This window comes from Linepithema humile, chromosome 4 (assembly GCF_040581485.1).
Source record: "Linepithema humile isolate Giens D197 chromosome 4, Lhum_UNIL_v1.0, whole genome shotgun sequence".
In the NCBI taxonomy this organism is placed as follows: Eukaryota; Metazoa; Arthropoda; class Insecta; order Hymenoptera; family Formicidae; genus Linepithema; species Linepithema humile.
In genome coordinates, this window is record NC_090131.1 from 17,068,100 (window position 1) to 17,084,664 (window position 16,565).

The 16,565-nt window shown below is 45.9% G+C and overlaps 2 protein-coding genes across 5 annotated transcripts in view; one reads left to right on the plus strand and one right to left on the minus strand.

Moving 5' to 3' along the window:
• The window catches only part of LOC105672220 (very long chain fatty acid elongase 4-like), a 170,230-nt gene that overhangs the window by 79,039 nt on the left and 74,626 nt on the right, over window positions 1-16,565 (minus strand). The gene's annotated exons all lie outside the window — the stretch shown is intronic.
• Optix (optix) overlaps window positions 1,718-16,565 on the plus strand; it is a 48,344-nt gene continuing 33,496 nt past the window's right edge. For 2 of the 4 annotated variants that reach the window (XM_012367004.2, XM_012367005.2), the window contains exon 1: window positions 1,718-3,362. In XM_012367004.2, the coding sequence (XP_012222427.1) occupies window positions 2,731-3,362 (632 nt within the window). In that variant the 5' untranslated portion in view covers window positions 1,718-2,730. The remainder of the gene's footprint in view (window positions 3,363-16,565) is intronic. The other 2 variants (XM_012367003.2, XM_067354087.1) reach the window with 1 other exon arrangement.

Below are 16,565 nucleotides of genomic sequence, written 5' to 3' on the forward strand. Positions count from 1 at the left end.
GATGGATGGCGGATTGTGCCGGGAGAAAACACGAAAAAGCTACGGGACCGTGCCACAGGGATGATGGTGTCTTTCGAAAAACTCGAGGTAATCCCGCTCGCCCTGTAATCCGATTTAACCCTGGCCAATCGCGGCCGCTGCCGTTGCCGGTCGTGTAACGGAACGACCGCCGTGCGAACGTAAACGAGAGCAATCGGAAGGAATCATCCGCCACGATGAAACCACGTTTACTTTTTCATTACTCAGATCGATCGCGAGATTTAACGGTCGCGCTCGCTGCTCGCGAATACGTTAAACTCCGGACGATTATTCGCACCGAAATATAAGTCATCAATAGGTATTACGCGTTACGCGATGCTTTTAACCAATAGTCCGTAATACAGTTGAAGCATCATGTACGAAAATGCGTATTCAAAGGCTATAAATGTCGAATTTTGAAAATACGAATAACTCGAAAATGATATCTTACTTTCTTATCGAGAGCAAACTTGACTTATAACACTTATGCCCGATTCCACCAACATAGATTAACTTTAATCTCGGTTCAACTTACTCTTCATCTTTTTCTAGTTCTAAGAATTAGAAAAAGGTGAAGAGTAAGTTGAACCAAGATTAAAGTTAATCTACGTTGGTGGAATCGGGCATTAGTATTTTAAACGTAAACAGAATCACTAATTGTGCTTTCAAACAGATCCTTAAATTACGCGATGATAATCTTTTTATTTTTGGTATTTTTGTAGATTCTTTTATCCACATATATGTAAAAAGCCATTTTTTGAATTCGTATATGGGTTCCGGAGTTAAAATGAGATTTATCGGGCTACATCGAGACGACTGAAATAGAATAAAATCAGAATATCCATCGCGAGAGACTAAAGCTTCTGCGGTGGTTGTGCGTTCGATAAAACGGAGACGCCTTCGGCGCCGTCGCGCATTCTCGGTTCTGCAATACGCTCGCTTCTGTCGTCGCTCTGTCTGAGGCACGAGATCTACTCGATTATAAATATAGAGCTTCTCCATGCGGAAGCTGTATATTATACTTTAGCAATGGCCGCCGTTTTGACAAGATTACAAGATTTAATAGAATCGAGATTTTTTTCGCTCAATGTACGGAAATGTATAAATTATTCTTAGGTGAGATAAGAAGAGATGCTTAACAAAATGAATATAAATGTTTTTTTATAATAATAAACCATTCCTACAAGTTTTGTTAATTTAACAGCAAAGTATATTCCGTGAAACAGATCTTCATCATCGAAAGAGTAAGAATATTAAAAAGAAAATCTGCCAGTCGGATGATAAACAACAGAAATACTACCCATTCAGCGAAGGAAACACCGAAAAATCCGACCAAAACTGAAAAATGAACTAAAAGTAGTGAAATACGTAAACGTCCTAGTCTGAGAGCGACGGCTGGCAACCTATCAATCTTATCCAGCTATCACTGGGTGCCGAGTCCAACGTCGGAAACAGTTCGTCGCGAGATCACAGCAACAGAAGCAACAGTGGCGTCACGGCAGCGGGAACAGCAGCAGCTCGCGGGATCATGCCGTACTCCCTCCTCTTCGGTCGCGAATAGCTACCAACTTCTCCGTTCCACATTCTGCCGTGCACATCGATCGCTCTCTCTCTCCTCGTCTCGCTCCCTTTCCGCCTTGTCAGAGAAGGGGCGTTAGAGGTGCCGCGGGCGTCGATGGTGGTGGAAGAGCGTTCGCCTGGTGGGGTTTCGCATGCGGATCCTGGCTAGCACACGTGGGAAGGGATAATTAAACCGACACAAGCGTAGCTCCCTACACTGCCTAACGGAAGGACGAAGAAAGGTTACCATGGCTACGTGGATGGGATCCGGCCAATCCCGGTGTACCTCGTAGGCGTGGCCTGCACATTAACCCCTGGTGCCGGCTATCTCCGTCTTCCTTTCTCGCCTGTGCCCCTCCGCGAGGTCGGTAGGGTGGTGGAGGTAGCGAGACAGAGGTAGAGGTAGGTCTATAGCCAGCCGAGACAGCCCGGTTGCAACGGGCGCGTACAAACGTATCATGCTGGGTAGGGCCGGTGCCGAGATGCCGGCTTGTAAACGAAACCAGTTTGCTATCCGATACGATCCAGGCAACAGCGGCCTCGCGTGATATCCCCACGACGTGGAAGAGCGTCAGCGCGGCTGAGCCTGAGTGGGTGTCACCCTGAGCGAGATCTGGAGAACGACCGCGCGGACTCACCTGACGACGATCCTCGGTCGGAGCACCTACGACGGTGAATTAATTCCAACGACGTTTACCACGTGCCGCCCGGGATTTAATTCGGAGTTGATCAGTGACATAATCGCCGCGACGGGAGAAAAAGTCGCCAATGTGGGCTTTCAGAATTTAACACCTGCAGAAACAATCGGCTCTGCTCGCTTCCTCCGGCGCGATTCAATATTTCTTTAAAAGAGATTAATACTCCCCGCATATTCTCTCTCTAAATGTAATATCCAATCCGCCTGTATCGCCGAACTGTAATATTTGACAGTGTCAATGGTGAAGTGGATAATTTTCCAGTGACCGTTCCATCTGTTTCTAATGAACAAACGTATCGCGCGTGACTCCGAATCATGAGAAGGTCCAGGAGCAAGCACAAATCGGAGCCCCGCGCTTCCTGAGTCTCGACAAGCCTCCGAGTGACATCGACACTCCAAGATCCACAGACTGGATCAGAATTGGTGGATCGCGAAAGAACCGCCGTTCCGGGAAGATGTCCGCCGCTGGGACCACGCCGCCGAACGCAACGCAAGGTCCGATTGTACCTGCTCCGTTATTCGCTTTGCCGACGTTATCTTTTTCCGTCAGCCAGGTGGCCACGGTCTGCGAGACTTTGGAAGAAAGCGGCGACATCGAAAGACTGGCCAGGTTCCTATGGAGCCTCCCGGTTGCTCATCCCAACATCCAGGAATTAAATCAGAGCGAGGCTGTTCTCCGGGCGCGTGCTATCGTGGCTTTCCACTCGGGACATTACCGGGAGCTCTACGCCATTCTAGAGAGGCACAAATTCACCAAGGACTCTCACGGCAAGCTGCAGGCAATGTGGCTGGAAGCGCACTACCAGGAGGCCGAGAAACTCCGCGGCCGACCGTTGGGTCCCGTCGACAAGTATCGTGTCAGAAAGAAATTTCCGCTGCCGCGAACGATCTGGGACGGCGAGCAGAAGACGCACTGCTTCAAAGAGAGAACCAGATCGCTGCTCAGAGAATGGTACCTTCAGGATCCGTATCCGAATCCGGGTAAGAAGAGGGAGCTGGCCGCCGCGACGGGACTCACGCCTACGCAGGTCGGAAATTGGTTCAAGAATAGAAGGCAGAGGGATCGCGCTGCTGCGGCGAAAAACAGGTGTGTTGTAAATCTAAGCCTATTCTTCGTCATCCTGTTGAAAAGAGCGATCTCGCTAAGAACGCTCATAATCACCGGAACGACGAAATCGCATTTCCGTCGCAATCCTGTCAAACAAGCTTGTCAAATTTCAGGCTGTTAAACTCGCTCGCGTCGCGATATCCTCTTTTTACAAAATAACCAAATCGATACGCGTACATTCCAATGAGATTTACACGTTATAGTAATATGTTCGAAAGAGAATGCTACATATTAATCTTTAACGATATATTTATTCATAGTTGAGGTCAACGATAGATAGTAATATATTTATTTATTGTTGAGCAAATGGAATGTATTAAGTAAATTGAATGGAATGTGTTTTTTCGCTCTGATATGCTCCTTCGTATTACCGTCAATATCGTTAGATGCGAAATCAACACATAGCTTTCGCACACACAAACATTCTCTCACAACATTCTTACGTGATGATCAAAACAGTTCATAACTTGATGAGTTTATAATATATATATACATATATATATATATATTATTAAAAGTGCTGATTATATACTAAAAGTGCTGAATAATTTAACATAAGAGCAAAGAAAAGATAAAGCACGTACAGTTCTTACAAATTTTCGATTATGCATTACAAGCGAAAGCGACCATTGATTCTTAAAAAACCTTGAAAAATTTTTTCCGTCCGTCGGAAAAAATATATATTTCACGAGGAAAACACGTGACCAAACAATGAAACATATGGAAGGCATTCCGACGGCGAAAAATAGGCTGGAAAATCTTTTGTCTTACGTGTTATTCGTTTTTTGGGACAACTGTCGTTAAGATTTTACGCGTATAAATATCTCAATAATCGGTTGCGTCAAACTGCGAGAGCAATAAATTGGTTATTACAGTTACACTTATCGAAAATATCAGCATCGTTTCATAAAGTGTCACGCGACGAACCTGCTGTGATAAATCGAAGAACTCAATTCACATGCGAGAACGTCTTAGAGTTGTCTGCTGTTGGTCACGACGCAGAAGGAAAGTTTTGTTCATTAAGTAGCGTTTAATGGAAGTTAATCGCGAAACGATTAGTGGTTTAGGTCCCTTTAGACAGATTGTTGTACTGTGTCCTCGGCAAACGAGCCTTTGTGCCAGCCCCAAGGTCCCCGTGTGGAGGGTCGCGTAATTTCATTTTGACGTCCGACGGAGGGTCGCTGCCGTCGGGCGAACGACGATTTTCGAATTACGTCTTTCAAATTGTGTTTTGACATCGCGTACTCTCTCTTTCCTCTCTCTATCTCTCTATCCGGCGATATATTCAGCCGAAGTTCCAGGATAGCTTTAAAATAGCATTTGAATCAGTCTCAGATCCTTGCTTTCTGCGTCTTTGTGCGGGGAAAATGAAACAAATATCGCGAAATATTTTTCCTCTCTCGTGACTTTGAATATTGTATCTTTTGATTAATTATATTTCTAAGATAAATGTTTGGACAAAATGGATGTTTCAAGCTATTTTTATAATATTTCAATTTTTTGTCGCAAAATTCAATGAAACATGCTTTCTAAAAAAAATTAATTACTGCCTACTCGAAGCTCTCTATCTCGTCAGAGATCATTGCTATACGAATTTATTCTAATTTTAATGATTTAAAAAATTGTTTAAATTAGAATAAATAGAATTTGAATCAATTCCTCAATATATATATATATCAATTGCTAATCTTGTCGGTCGCTTAGAAAATGTGGATATTCAGAGTCGAAAAATTGTGTAACGAATTGAGTGTCGTCGACTTCACAGAAAGTGAAAGAAAAGAAAAGAAAAGAAAAGAAAGAAAGAAAAAAAAAAGATATTTCCAAGTATCCATAAAGCTCAAGATGTGTTAAAAAGATAAATTTATTGTATTTAGTCACGGTCGTTATTAATGGATCATCGACAAAGTGCAAATTATAAAAAAAAGAACTGAAATATTTCTTGGGATTATCACCTGTCATTTTTGGTTTATAAGGAACCGCTGCACACAGGTAACGGTCTAGAAGCCGCATTGTCCGGCTATTTATCGCTAAACGGAAAGCACCGCCATTATTTGCCTATAAAAGGAAACCTGAGGTAGATTTTCAGCACAGTTTTTTGTGTGTCTTTTTCCCTCTCATTAGGAAAACTCGAGTCGTCAATGTCGAAACCGGATGTCCTTCTGATCTGATTTATGAGTTCTCAAAAAATTACTCGAAAATTTCCGTTATTGCTTCGTGGAGAATCTCATAGTTTTTTTTTTAATTTGCGTACGCGCGATCTTGCATGTATATTGTCGAATAAATGTTTTCATCTTTCATGTTTTCGGGTGAAAATATCAATTTGAATCCGCTTTAACAATTCTAAAAGTTAATTATATATAGATGGCTTTCACATAAAAAAAAAAAAAAATAAAACGTTGCATTTCTCAACACCTGTACAAAATTGAGAATTAATCCAAATATCTGTATCATTTCTTAATATGTTCACGAGTAAAAAACATTAAAATTTGCGTTTGATTTCTTTTATACAAGAATCTGTGTCGTTTGATTGCAAGAAAATTATTTGTTATGTTGACACGTCTAGAAGTTATGAATGCATCGAATCTCTCATGTAACGATAACACAGCACGTCTCGTAAGCGACACACGCAACATTCTCGAAGATTAAAATGCTAATTCGCTCCGTATTGGTGCGTTATTTCAATCGTAAATCAGGATGAATGCTTCGATAACCTGCGCACGATAAACTGCCGTTCTCCCGTGGAAAGTCGCGCCGACCTAGATCTGTCCCCATGCGCGCGGATGTATCGTGTAATTATTGCGCTCTGAATGAAGTCATTAATAGTCATTACCTACGTCTAACGCTGTAATTGATATATCGTTAACGGTCGGCGATGGCTCGACCATACTGCTCTAATTGATCTTGATGAGCTCGCGCAGCGGACAAAGATTATACGTTTGAAACTTGCACTGTCGCTAAACGACGTACGGCGGTTTCACTAAAAATATTGGAAAATGTTTACATAACTTTGCCACATAATCAACATAAATATAGAATTGCGCTCGTTGCGTCACTGACGGTAAAACCGATCGTTCCTGGTTGTTGCTTTTCCGACGCGGGAAAATATGCGTAATACAAGATTTATTAAGTGGAACATAATATTGCATAATTCGAAAGAATTATGCAATACGATAAGATCAAATCAAAACTCTGTTAGAATTTCTTATGCGTGATGATGAAGTGCATTAGAAATACTGCTCTACGCGTATTTCACACGTACATAGCATTGCAGGCGGAAAGCAATATTGTTATGCAAATTTAGGAAATAATTACATTTAAATGCGTCAAACAATTACAAAGTATAAACAGCAATTTCCTCAAAAGTCCCATTGAAATGTAACTTTAGTTCGATCGTCCGAGAAAACGGACAATTAATTGGACAATTATATCTTATCATAAAACACTGAGATATTTTCATATCTTTCTCGTAGCGCAAGATCCAATGTACCATTCTGCTGTTATTTTACTTAAAAAAAAAAATACAAAACGATTCAAAAGACCGTTTACGTTAACCACAATCCCATGGCTCTATATTCAAGTGAAGCTATTCAACAATGGCTGCGATGTACCTATCGTTACCCGACGTAATGACATTCCGCGTCTGGCCCCGAGCCACATTTTCCTGCACGTAATCCTTCGAATCCCAGGACGAAGTCCTCGCTTGTGTACATCCTACATCTAGATAGACGTAGGGAGATAGAAAGCCTCCCGAGGACCCTGCAGGTCCTTTCAGAAACATCGACCAGCGTATGGAATTTGACGTTGGCAAAATCCGCGTGCAATATGCCATTGTTTCACAGTACTTTAGAGATAGAGATTATCATTATGACAACCTCATATCACTTTGCTCCGAAGCTTGTTATTCTTGATTCATATTTGTCATTATTGACCATGCTTTATTTCCAATTAATATATATCAATCATATCTCGTATAAAAATATTACAAATAATAAAGAATGATGCAGAGTGTAATTACATATTTATTAGAGTTCTCTATTGTGAAATTAATATTAAAAAACTGAGCTATAAAAACTTTTATTTTAGATAATTTTTAAATAATTTTATATATTTTATCCAATTATTTTTTTTCCGGTATTATATGAAGGACTTGTCGCTGTAATTTTTCCCCGCATTCAATTTCTATTTATATCGAAATGGCTTTTTGTGCTTTTTATTACCTGCCTCCAATATTTAATAACTCGGTCACCGAGTACAGGTAGCGTTCATTAGCCGCGACGTGGAAAAAAGCACACCATTAAAAAATTCATAAGAGATATTTTGCATCACTGGATAACGCAGTTTGTTACAATTGTTGTTAGTTCCGAAACGCTGAATAATGTAATCCACAAAAAAATAGCGGCTTTTTTATCATTTTTCCATCTATCAGCCGTACTTTCCACTCTTTTAGGCAATTCCCTTTTTATTCACGAATTATGAATTCTGAACAACATCGACGTGGAAGGCATCCACCGCGCATTGTAAAGAGCTTAATTCCCGATTGATAAAATCCGCCAACGATCAGACTGTAAAATCCCAGTGAATAAGTACATTCTGTACTAAAAATTTCACGCGATTTCCACGCTGTTTTTATTTCTGATTGAAAAACTGTTAAATATTTCCGATTATTTTGGTGTTATCTCCGCAGCGATTTACGCCAGCGTAATTTCGGCAATTTAGATACGCTTCCAGGATTATTACCAAGACGTCGTACGCGCCGCGTCTCGAGGAGAGCGCGATCGAGATGCAAGGCCGACCTCGATCTCAAATGTTTCATTTTCGTCACGTGTCGACGCCTGCGAAGAACGTCGCAGTTCCCGTCATAACGAAATTCCCTTCGTGGTGCATTTTCAGTTCTGACATACGGGGGGGTAATGTCGGAGCGAGTCTACCGCGTCGCGTAGTTGTCGACGCCGTTCGTCGTCGTCGTCGTCGTCTTCGTCGTCGCTGATCTGACCCAGAGTGGGTTAGGTAGACACGTAGACAGGATACAGCGCGCCCGCCCCGAGGATCCTGGAAGGTCCTTTCAGAAATGTCGATCCGCATACTGCCAGCCTCGCGGTATATTTTCGCGGTCCAGCGAGCGAGTTATTCAATATGCTCAACCCCGAAAGCCCCGGAGCAATCTCCGTGCTCGCGCAACGTAGCTACTCGCACGTCTGTGTGGATGCGAGGTCGCCGTTACGTGTGTAAAGTGTCCGTGCGCGCGCGCGCGCGTGTGTGGCGCGGGTGTGTGTAAGAGCTATATATTACGGAGACGAGAATAGTGCGGGTTGGTGCTCTACCCGACGCATTCTGCCGCGTTTTGCGGTAGAACGCGGATAGTAGGTGATAGTTAGTGGATAGCGCGACACATCCGACGTAATCAATTATTGAATATATCGACGTGTAAAGAACGCGTCGAGAAGTAATCATTGTTTAAAGGACGCATTTTTGCTTTATCATGTCAAAATATTATCTCATCCTCCTGTTAATTTTTCACACCCATTTATCAGTCTCACGTTGCAAATCTCGTTACCTATTTCGGTATGTTCGGTAGGACCACGTTGCTATTAATTATATAAGCGCAGGAGTTTATGCGGGAACTCGTAAACACATTCGGAATCGGATACATGCGCGTGAAAATCCTCGCGCAAACACAAACGTACCGGTTCGCGTTACGTCCAAGGGAACTCGGAGCGCACAGCCTGCGCGAGAATCAAGGGGCGTCTGTGACCCAGGCGGGGGGGTTGAAGGGGATATAACCACCTCGGCAACCCTCCGCGTTGCCAGCTTTTCGGGGGTGGCTTAGCTCGAGCGTGTTCTGACTCTCCTCTTTCGGCGTTGCCTTCGCCTCTGAAGTTATCAGATTTTGATAAAGTCCCCGGTGTATTAGAGAGCCCGCGCTGTTTGCGTTTCCACGCAGATCCCGTCTGCGTTACCACCTCCGTCCCTATATCTCCCTCCCCCCGTTGTCCCCTCCGGAACCTGTTCTCTTCCATCAGGATTCGCGATGCCGGTTACTTCCTTCCTTTGTGAACGGCGAGACCCTGACTGTGCTTTTTTTTCCTTTTTTAACTCGAGTGACTACAGGCGATGGAGGGAAGGGATGCACCATTTGCGCTCTTTTGTTTAGCGAGATGCTGCACTTTATAGCGAATGCCGCGGATCGCATCGTTTGCTTTCATTTGTCGTTACATCATCAGCTTGCTTGCATTATTTGCTTTGTCGAGTTACTATTTTTTTGCCTCCACGCATATTTTTCCTGCGGATAGTATAGAAAATTAAATACGCGTTTTTCTCGAGAGAAAATATTACCATAAGGATTTATTCGTTCCTTCTATCGCGAGAATTTATGTTTGGTTAAACAACATGTCGCCTCGGGAAATTATTTCTCGCGTAAGCGCCTGAAGGAAGCGCGAAGATTTTTGCATAAAACCTAAATCAACGGTCAGAAAAGACGGTGGCAGGATTTATGGTCGCGTGAAGCGTCTCCCCGCGTGCGAGATGCACGTCCTTTCGAATCATTACTACATGCCTTCCGGTACCGTCTTCTTCGAGTCACGGTCAAAGTGTCACTCAGTGTGGTACCGCCGTTATCTTGATGACCTTAAACGAGAAAGGAATATGGACGAAGACACGGATGTCATCGCGTTGCGCAATCTTCTAACGCGAAAAATGTCCCGCCGCCGTGGGTCGCAGGGAATATCCGCCCGCAGATGGACGACAGATGTCCGACGAATCAGGCGGAATTCCCGTTTCGGGAAGCGCCAGCGTGAGAAAATTGCAGCGCGGAATATTTTTGCGGCGGAGAAAAATCATAATCCTCATGTATAAGCGAGAGACACGCCGAGAGCGCGGTCGCTGCGAGACCGTTCGATCTCTATCGGCGTCGGCGGTGAAAAGCCGCGCGAGAACCCACCGAGCCTACGAACACGCTGCCTTTGCATTGGAGACTTTTACAAATCGATTTAACCTTTGGTTATTTCAGGACGGGAGAACATTAAGGCCATTAAGACTGTCTATTAGCTTGTCAGACCCGAAGTTACGTTACACATAAATTGAATAGCACCATGATTCGACGCGGGGTACGCGAGTACGCGGAATGTATTAAAGAATTAACTCGTCGCGATATAAAATGCATTACGAGAGCGGCATGATGAAAAAATTATGCCCTGCGTAATAATTAATACGGTGTCGCGTCGTGTCGTCGGCGATCGAACCGACGATTCTTCCGAAAGCGTTCGTCATTGAGTCCCGGGCGAGAGCATTGGTCGGCGAGTTAACGACGATAATGACCAAAGAGCGACGTGCACGCGATTCGCCGTGCGAGAACCGCCAAAAAGCCGCGGCGCGTAGCGAGCAAAAAGCAGTAGAGACAAAGGCAATGATTAATTCCACGTTGGATGTCCAGGATCATTAGCGGCCAGACTGCCATGACACCTGCTCGCACGAGCCCTTCGTGATAGATTGCCGGGGCAGCGGTCGAGGCGGGGAGCGAGACGGCGCGGCGAGCGAGCGAGCGAGCGAACGAGCGAGCGAGTCGCGGCCGGGATCGTGTGCGCACGGCGGTTACTAATGATTCCGTATTTCGACATTCTGGGCGATATTCAGGAAGCAATGAAAAAGAACTCGGGTATTACTGCCACTCGCCCGGGGTGGCCGTGCAATTCGCGTGGCAGCTTTTTGTCAAGGGTTGTTACGAAGTAACGTGATTGATGGCGGCTGGCAGCGCGCGCGGCGGTATAGCGCATTTCGCATTCGCGTACGCGACGCGGGAAACGAGAGCGAGCGAAAAACGGGATTTAATAAGAACACGGAGTGTCGGTGTGTAATTAAGTGCTCGGGAAAATCACGGCACGTATCCGAGTTCTCGCGCACGAAGCGGAATAAATCTGAAACGCGATGACGAATACTTCGAAAAAAAAAAAAAAAAGAAAAGAAACGCACGGAGATTACGCATCGAAATTGCATTCACCTGTGCAGCTGTTTAAAAATTGCTAATTAATGATTGTTTTCTTATCGGTACATTTTCACGCGTGACACACATATTTCGCTAACGAAGTCCGCCTGCGACGAACGTTTCCGCTCGAGTTCGACGAGCTCTCAAAGGAACTCGGGACCCGAACTCGTCCATCGGCGAGTAATTAGACGTGTTTGCAAGACGCGTCTCTTAAGAAGACGAGATGGCAAGGGGCGAAAGGTACAAATAGGTAATTGACGTGCGCGGGCCAGCTGTCACTTGTTTCCGCCGGGATCGCTTTTTGTTTCACGTATGGTGCGAACCGGCGAAACGCGGGTGCCTGTTTTCACGCCATCACCGTGGGGGTTCCCCTAAACGTACAAAGGGGGAAGGAGGGAGAACACCTACGGAAACGTGTGTGCGGACCCGACGGGGAGCGAAATATTAGGGCGAGATATTGGACCGCAAGCTACTAATTCGTACGATGATATCGATTCGTACACGGAATCGTCCGGTGACGTGCATCCGGCAATCTCTCTCTCTCTCTCTCTCTCTCTCTCTGCAGATGCCGCACCCGCACACACTCGTACTTTCGTACGTCTGATAGGATCCACGATTCGGCAGTCAAGGCTCCCCGATCCTTTGTTGTCCCTTTCCCGAGGCGTGAGCTTGGCACCAACGACACGCGGCCTTTACGAGCGGAGATCTCATCACGCCCACTCACGTGACGCGGATCTATATTTGAGGAATATGATCATTCGACGGAAACACGAAAATAACATTACGCGAATAGAATCGTCGGACGTACGCCGATAGCCCGAAGGTCCCCGGTGAAATTTCATTTTCCGCAGGATTTTTGTTGTTTTATCCCGGCCGCTAATCTGAGCGCGACCGGTGATCGATCGGATACGCGATTCCGATAACGCGAACGCTGTAATTCTTGATCGAAATTTACACGCTTGCATGGGGCCGATCGCGCGGCTATATCGAATAGCATGAACGAAAGCGAATTTCGAATTCAAACGAAACGTTGTTATTTACATTCGGGTGAATCAAAACCAGCCATTGTCTCGTTAATACAATTCGATCAGCCTTGAACGTGCAGCTACGAGATCATTCATCGGGAGTGCTCATTCATGCTTTTGTTGGCAAAATGAGTTCGCCATAATTGCGGACGGTCGAGTGTTACAATATGTTCACGCCATCGCTATTTTCTCGGCTTAATGATCTTGAATTACGGCGGGAAGAAGCTCGCAACATTATGTTTCGACAAGAAGATTGGGCAATACAATGCAGAAGTGTCTCGTATCGCGCGACAGAAATGTAGAAAAACAAAAATTGCAAAACCTAACGAGCCATTTCATGAATAGTGCTGTATTTGTAAAACTCGATAGTGTACACTTGCACGATGTTTAGTCAAAGGCAGGCGTATTGTTCATACACGACGAGTGCCAATGAGAGTAGCATAGTTAAGTGTCAGACGCTTTAAGACTTGCCTACTAATAATCATCCTTCTATTTAGCGAGTAATTGCAGACACGCAAAGGTTAGCTAGCATCAATCGTCATTTCATTAATATTCCACTGACTTGGAGCGCCTCTTCAACGCTCGCTGCTTCGAAACGCGATGCGCGGAACGAGTTTTCCACGCAAGAAACACGCGCGGGCGAAGAGATGCTGCGCTGCAACTTCATCGATCCCCACCGACTGAGGTGTTATCGCGCGTACCCGGCCGCCGCCGGCCCAGCTTTGTTTCGTTCACGAACAAATGGTCGCCGGTTCACGGAGGGCGTGCACGCGGGGGCCCTCCGCGCGAGAGAGGGATCATCGATCGTCGCTGATCGTTAGCCGTAGAGACACAGTAATTGCCGCTCATTAGGGGGCTAAAGGAGCGTATTATGCGCGCTGAAAAGAAGGATCGCGCCGAGGTGGACTGCCGTGGCGTCGAGCGCGGGAGGGAAAGGGGGTGGAACGAGAAGGAAGTGGAAGAAGCGCGGTCGAAGGAGCGCGGAGAAGAAGAAAGAGAGAGAAAGCGCAAAAAAAGAGAGAAAAAAAAGAAAAAGGAAGTTTCCGTCAGGAGGGAGGGACCGTTGAAGGCGTTGAAAAGAGTACTCGACGAATACGTGAAGGGGCTCATGAGGTAACCGATACCCTTCTCGCGACGCTTTGTTCCCAAGCCCGGGCAATGAAATATAGCGATGAGATGCCATCGTGAGCGCTGCGATCCTTTCTCTCTCGCGGTGCCGAGTTAATGCGCGGTTGCGTGTCTTCCCGATTCCCCAACGTGTGCAACTTCACGCGTGCAGCAGACATTAACACATTGTGCCACACCTGCAGCATCTCTCGTAGCGATGCTGGAGATTAAACGCCTCCACGTCGAGAGACTTGTAAAACCGATTGAGACTAAATTCGCCGGGATTACAAGTGCTACGATAATTTTGCTCGAAATTTAAATCTCGAAGCAATGACGTTCGTTGAATTGTCAAGGCAACAAGCTCATTATTGTCGGTAATTCGCACAAGAGTGCGATCTCGAAATTGAAACTGTCGCGAAAATCTCATCTCGGCTCGCGCATATTTCACTGTCGGCTGTCGATCTGCGGTATTTCAGCCGCTCGCGGCGCGGAACGGAGAAAAAGGGGGCCTCGATCCCGTCCCGACCGACGTCTAATGTAGCGTGATACATCACACGCGGTGATTACAATGCTCGCGAGCGCATTCTCAGCGAAGGTGTCGACGCGCGAAGATGGCTCACGCTGGCGTGACCTCGGCGCCAAGCCGATACACTCAAACGAGCCTCGATCACCTGACACCGCTCATTACACGCGTCCCGTAACAACGCGGCCCTGACGGATAATTAACGATATCGAGATGCGAGGAGCGGCGCGCTCGTGCATATCGACCTCCGCGAAATTTATCACCCGCGCGGACTTGAACGTCCGAGATTGATCTTCCCCGGGCTTGATTCGCGCTCGTCTTCTCTTTCCGCGCCACCTGCTCGACCCTTAATAATCTAATAAACGCACACGCAAGCGCGACCGGCCGCGAGTGTACGTAACGCAAAACGCGCAAATCGAATACGCGAATCGATGATACGCGCCGGATGAAATTACGGATCAATTAGCGTCGCTGATGTAACCACTAGTCTCGCGCAGCGTTGAATTTCAGTGTCCATACGTGAATATTACCGATCGTAATTTTAAGAGATATCTCGTGGGGTCGAAGAAAATAATTGCACAGGTTAAACGTGATTAATAATGGACACTGATTACTTCACTCGTTTATGCCGAACGTAATATTTTAACTTGATAAAACATTGTAACGAGCAAACGATACTTGTTCAATTACAATATAAATCGAATACTTTGCTTGCCGGAAGGAGGGCTGGATCTGGTTCCAGAAATAATTAATCGAACGACGTTCCAGCAATCGCGCATGCAGAAGTGTGTCGTTCCTACGGTGCGTCATTCGTTCTTGCGGTCGAGATAAGCGAACATTCGTTCTGTCACTGGAGGCACTTCATGCGTAGCCACTACCACCTGTGCGATATAGAATTCCATCAGCCCGTGATCGGGGTGTCCGGTTACCTAGTTAAAGCCAGGTACGTATCTGCCTACGATATTTTCCAAGGACTACCTCGTACGAGAAGAACCAACGACCCCACCTCTCTCTTTTCCTTTCTCTCCCTCGCTTTCTCTCTCCCTCTCCCTCTCTCTTTCTCTTTCTCCTTCTCGAACCGGCGTTCTTCCAGCGAGGTTGCTCTTGTACGAAAGTTCGGAGGGTGTATCGAATGTCCTACCATCCTGCGGTCCCGTCTATGGTGTCCGGCTACCCTACGCTCGTTTCACGGTTAATTAAGCGACTGACAATCTGACCACGAGACGGTTAGCGGCCAGGGAGGCCGCTGCGATCTTCTGGAACTCGTAAACAGAAGGAATTCCTCGAGCATGAATGAAGCCACGACGAGGCGGGCGCGACGAACAGGAGGGAGGGAGCGAGCGAGATTTTGGAGCAAAAGAAATGAAAGAAGGAGATTGACAGCAGATATCGATCGTCCTGATCATCGGGCCACCTTTGGGAAGAACGCATCGCCGGATCGACGACCGATATTTTTCGATGTTCCCCGACAAACCACGTCCCGGGAATTGCGTTCCGCCTTTCGTTCATCTTCGTGTAGGATCACCACTTTTTAAGCCGATTGAAAGAGTCATTGTGCGAGGATATAGAAAATGGCTCGCTTTCACGAAAGCGGTTTTAGACAGCAATAGCCAGTATGGGATCACTTCGCGTCTATCAACGGTGAAGTTCTATTGTTAAAATGCGTATTTTTATTTCCAATATTCTAATTCATTTCATTTTCTAATTTTGCTTTCAACACTCGAATAATCGACGGCAAACGACACACATGTAATATACAAAATTCTCGCAGTCGCAGTTCCCTTACAATATTCGTTACATTTGACGGCGAAAGCACCTTGTAATTGCAGAACTTCGAAAGCCAATGAAACTCTTGATAAGCCGCGATGTATTCACTTAGAAGACACGCCCGGTGACTTTATAGACTCATCGAAGTGGATCGGAGAGAAGAAACGAGGGCGGATTATCCCGGCGGTGTATCGAAAGTATCGTCTCCCGTTTCGTGCGCTCACGGCGGGTAGTTATACCAGGAAAAAGGCTCCGATACCCGTTAACAAACGACCAGCAGATGATTTAGCACATATTCCACGGAGGGCGCTCGATCGCCTTTTACGTGTACCGGTACCCCGACCGAGTATGATTGTTTTATAATTAAGCCGTTACCGGATAAGGCACGGGCGCGCGGGAGGCGGTGAGTGATTAATTGTTTTCGAATTGAAAACCTATAAGACGCGGTGGCGTCTTAATTTCATCGTGCCCGTGCGAAGTCGCGTCCGTGATTGCGACCAGAGAAGGAGAATGAGAGAGAGAGAGGGGGGGGGGAGGAGAGAGGGGAAAGAGAGAGAAAGAGACGCCTGTGTTTTCGACGACGTAAAAATAAATTAAAACTCGCCGGAACGATCCGGTCGTAATCGAATCCAGCGCGACAACCTAATCGCGTCGGACGACGACCGAAGCCGAGAAAATAGGCGACTTCTTAATGCTAGGCGAGTCATTTGGTATGTGCTGAGAGCATTGCGAGAATACATAGATTGTAGAGGCGAAAAGATAAACTTAAACTACAAGTGACG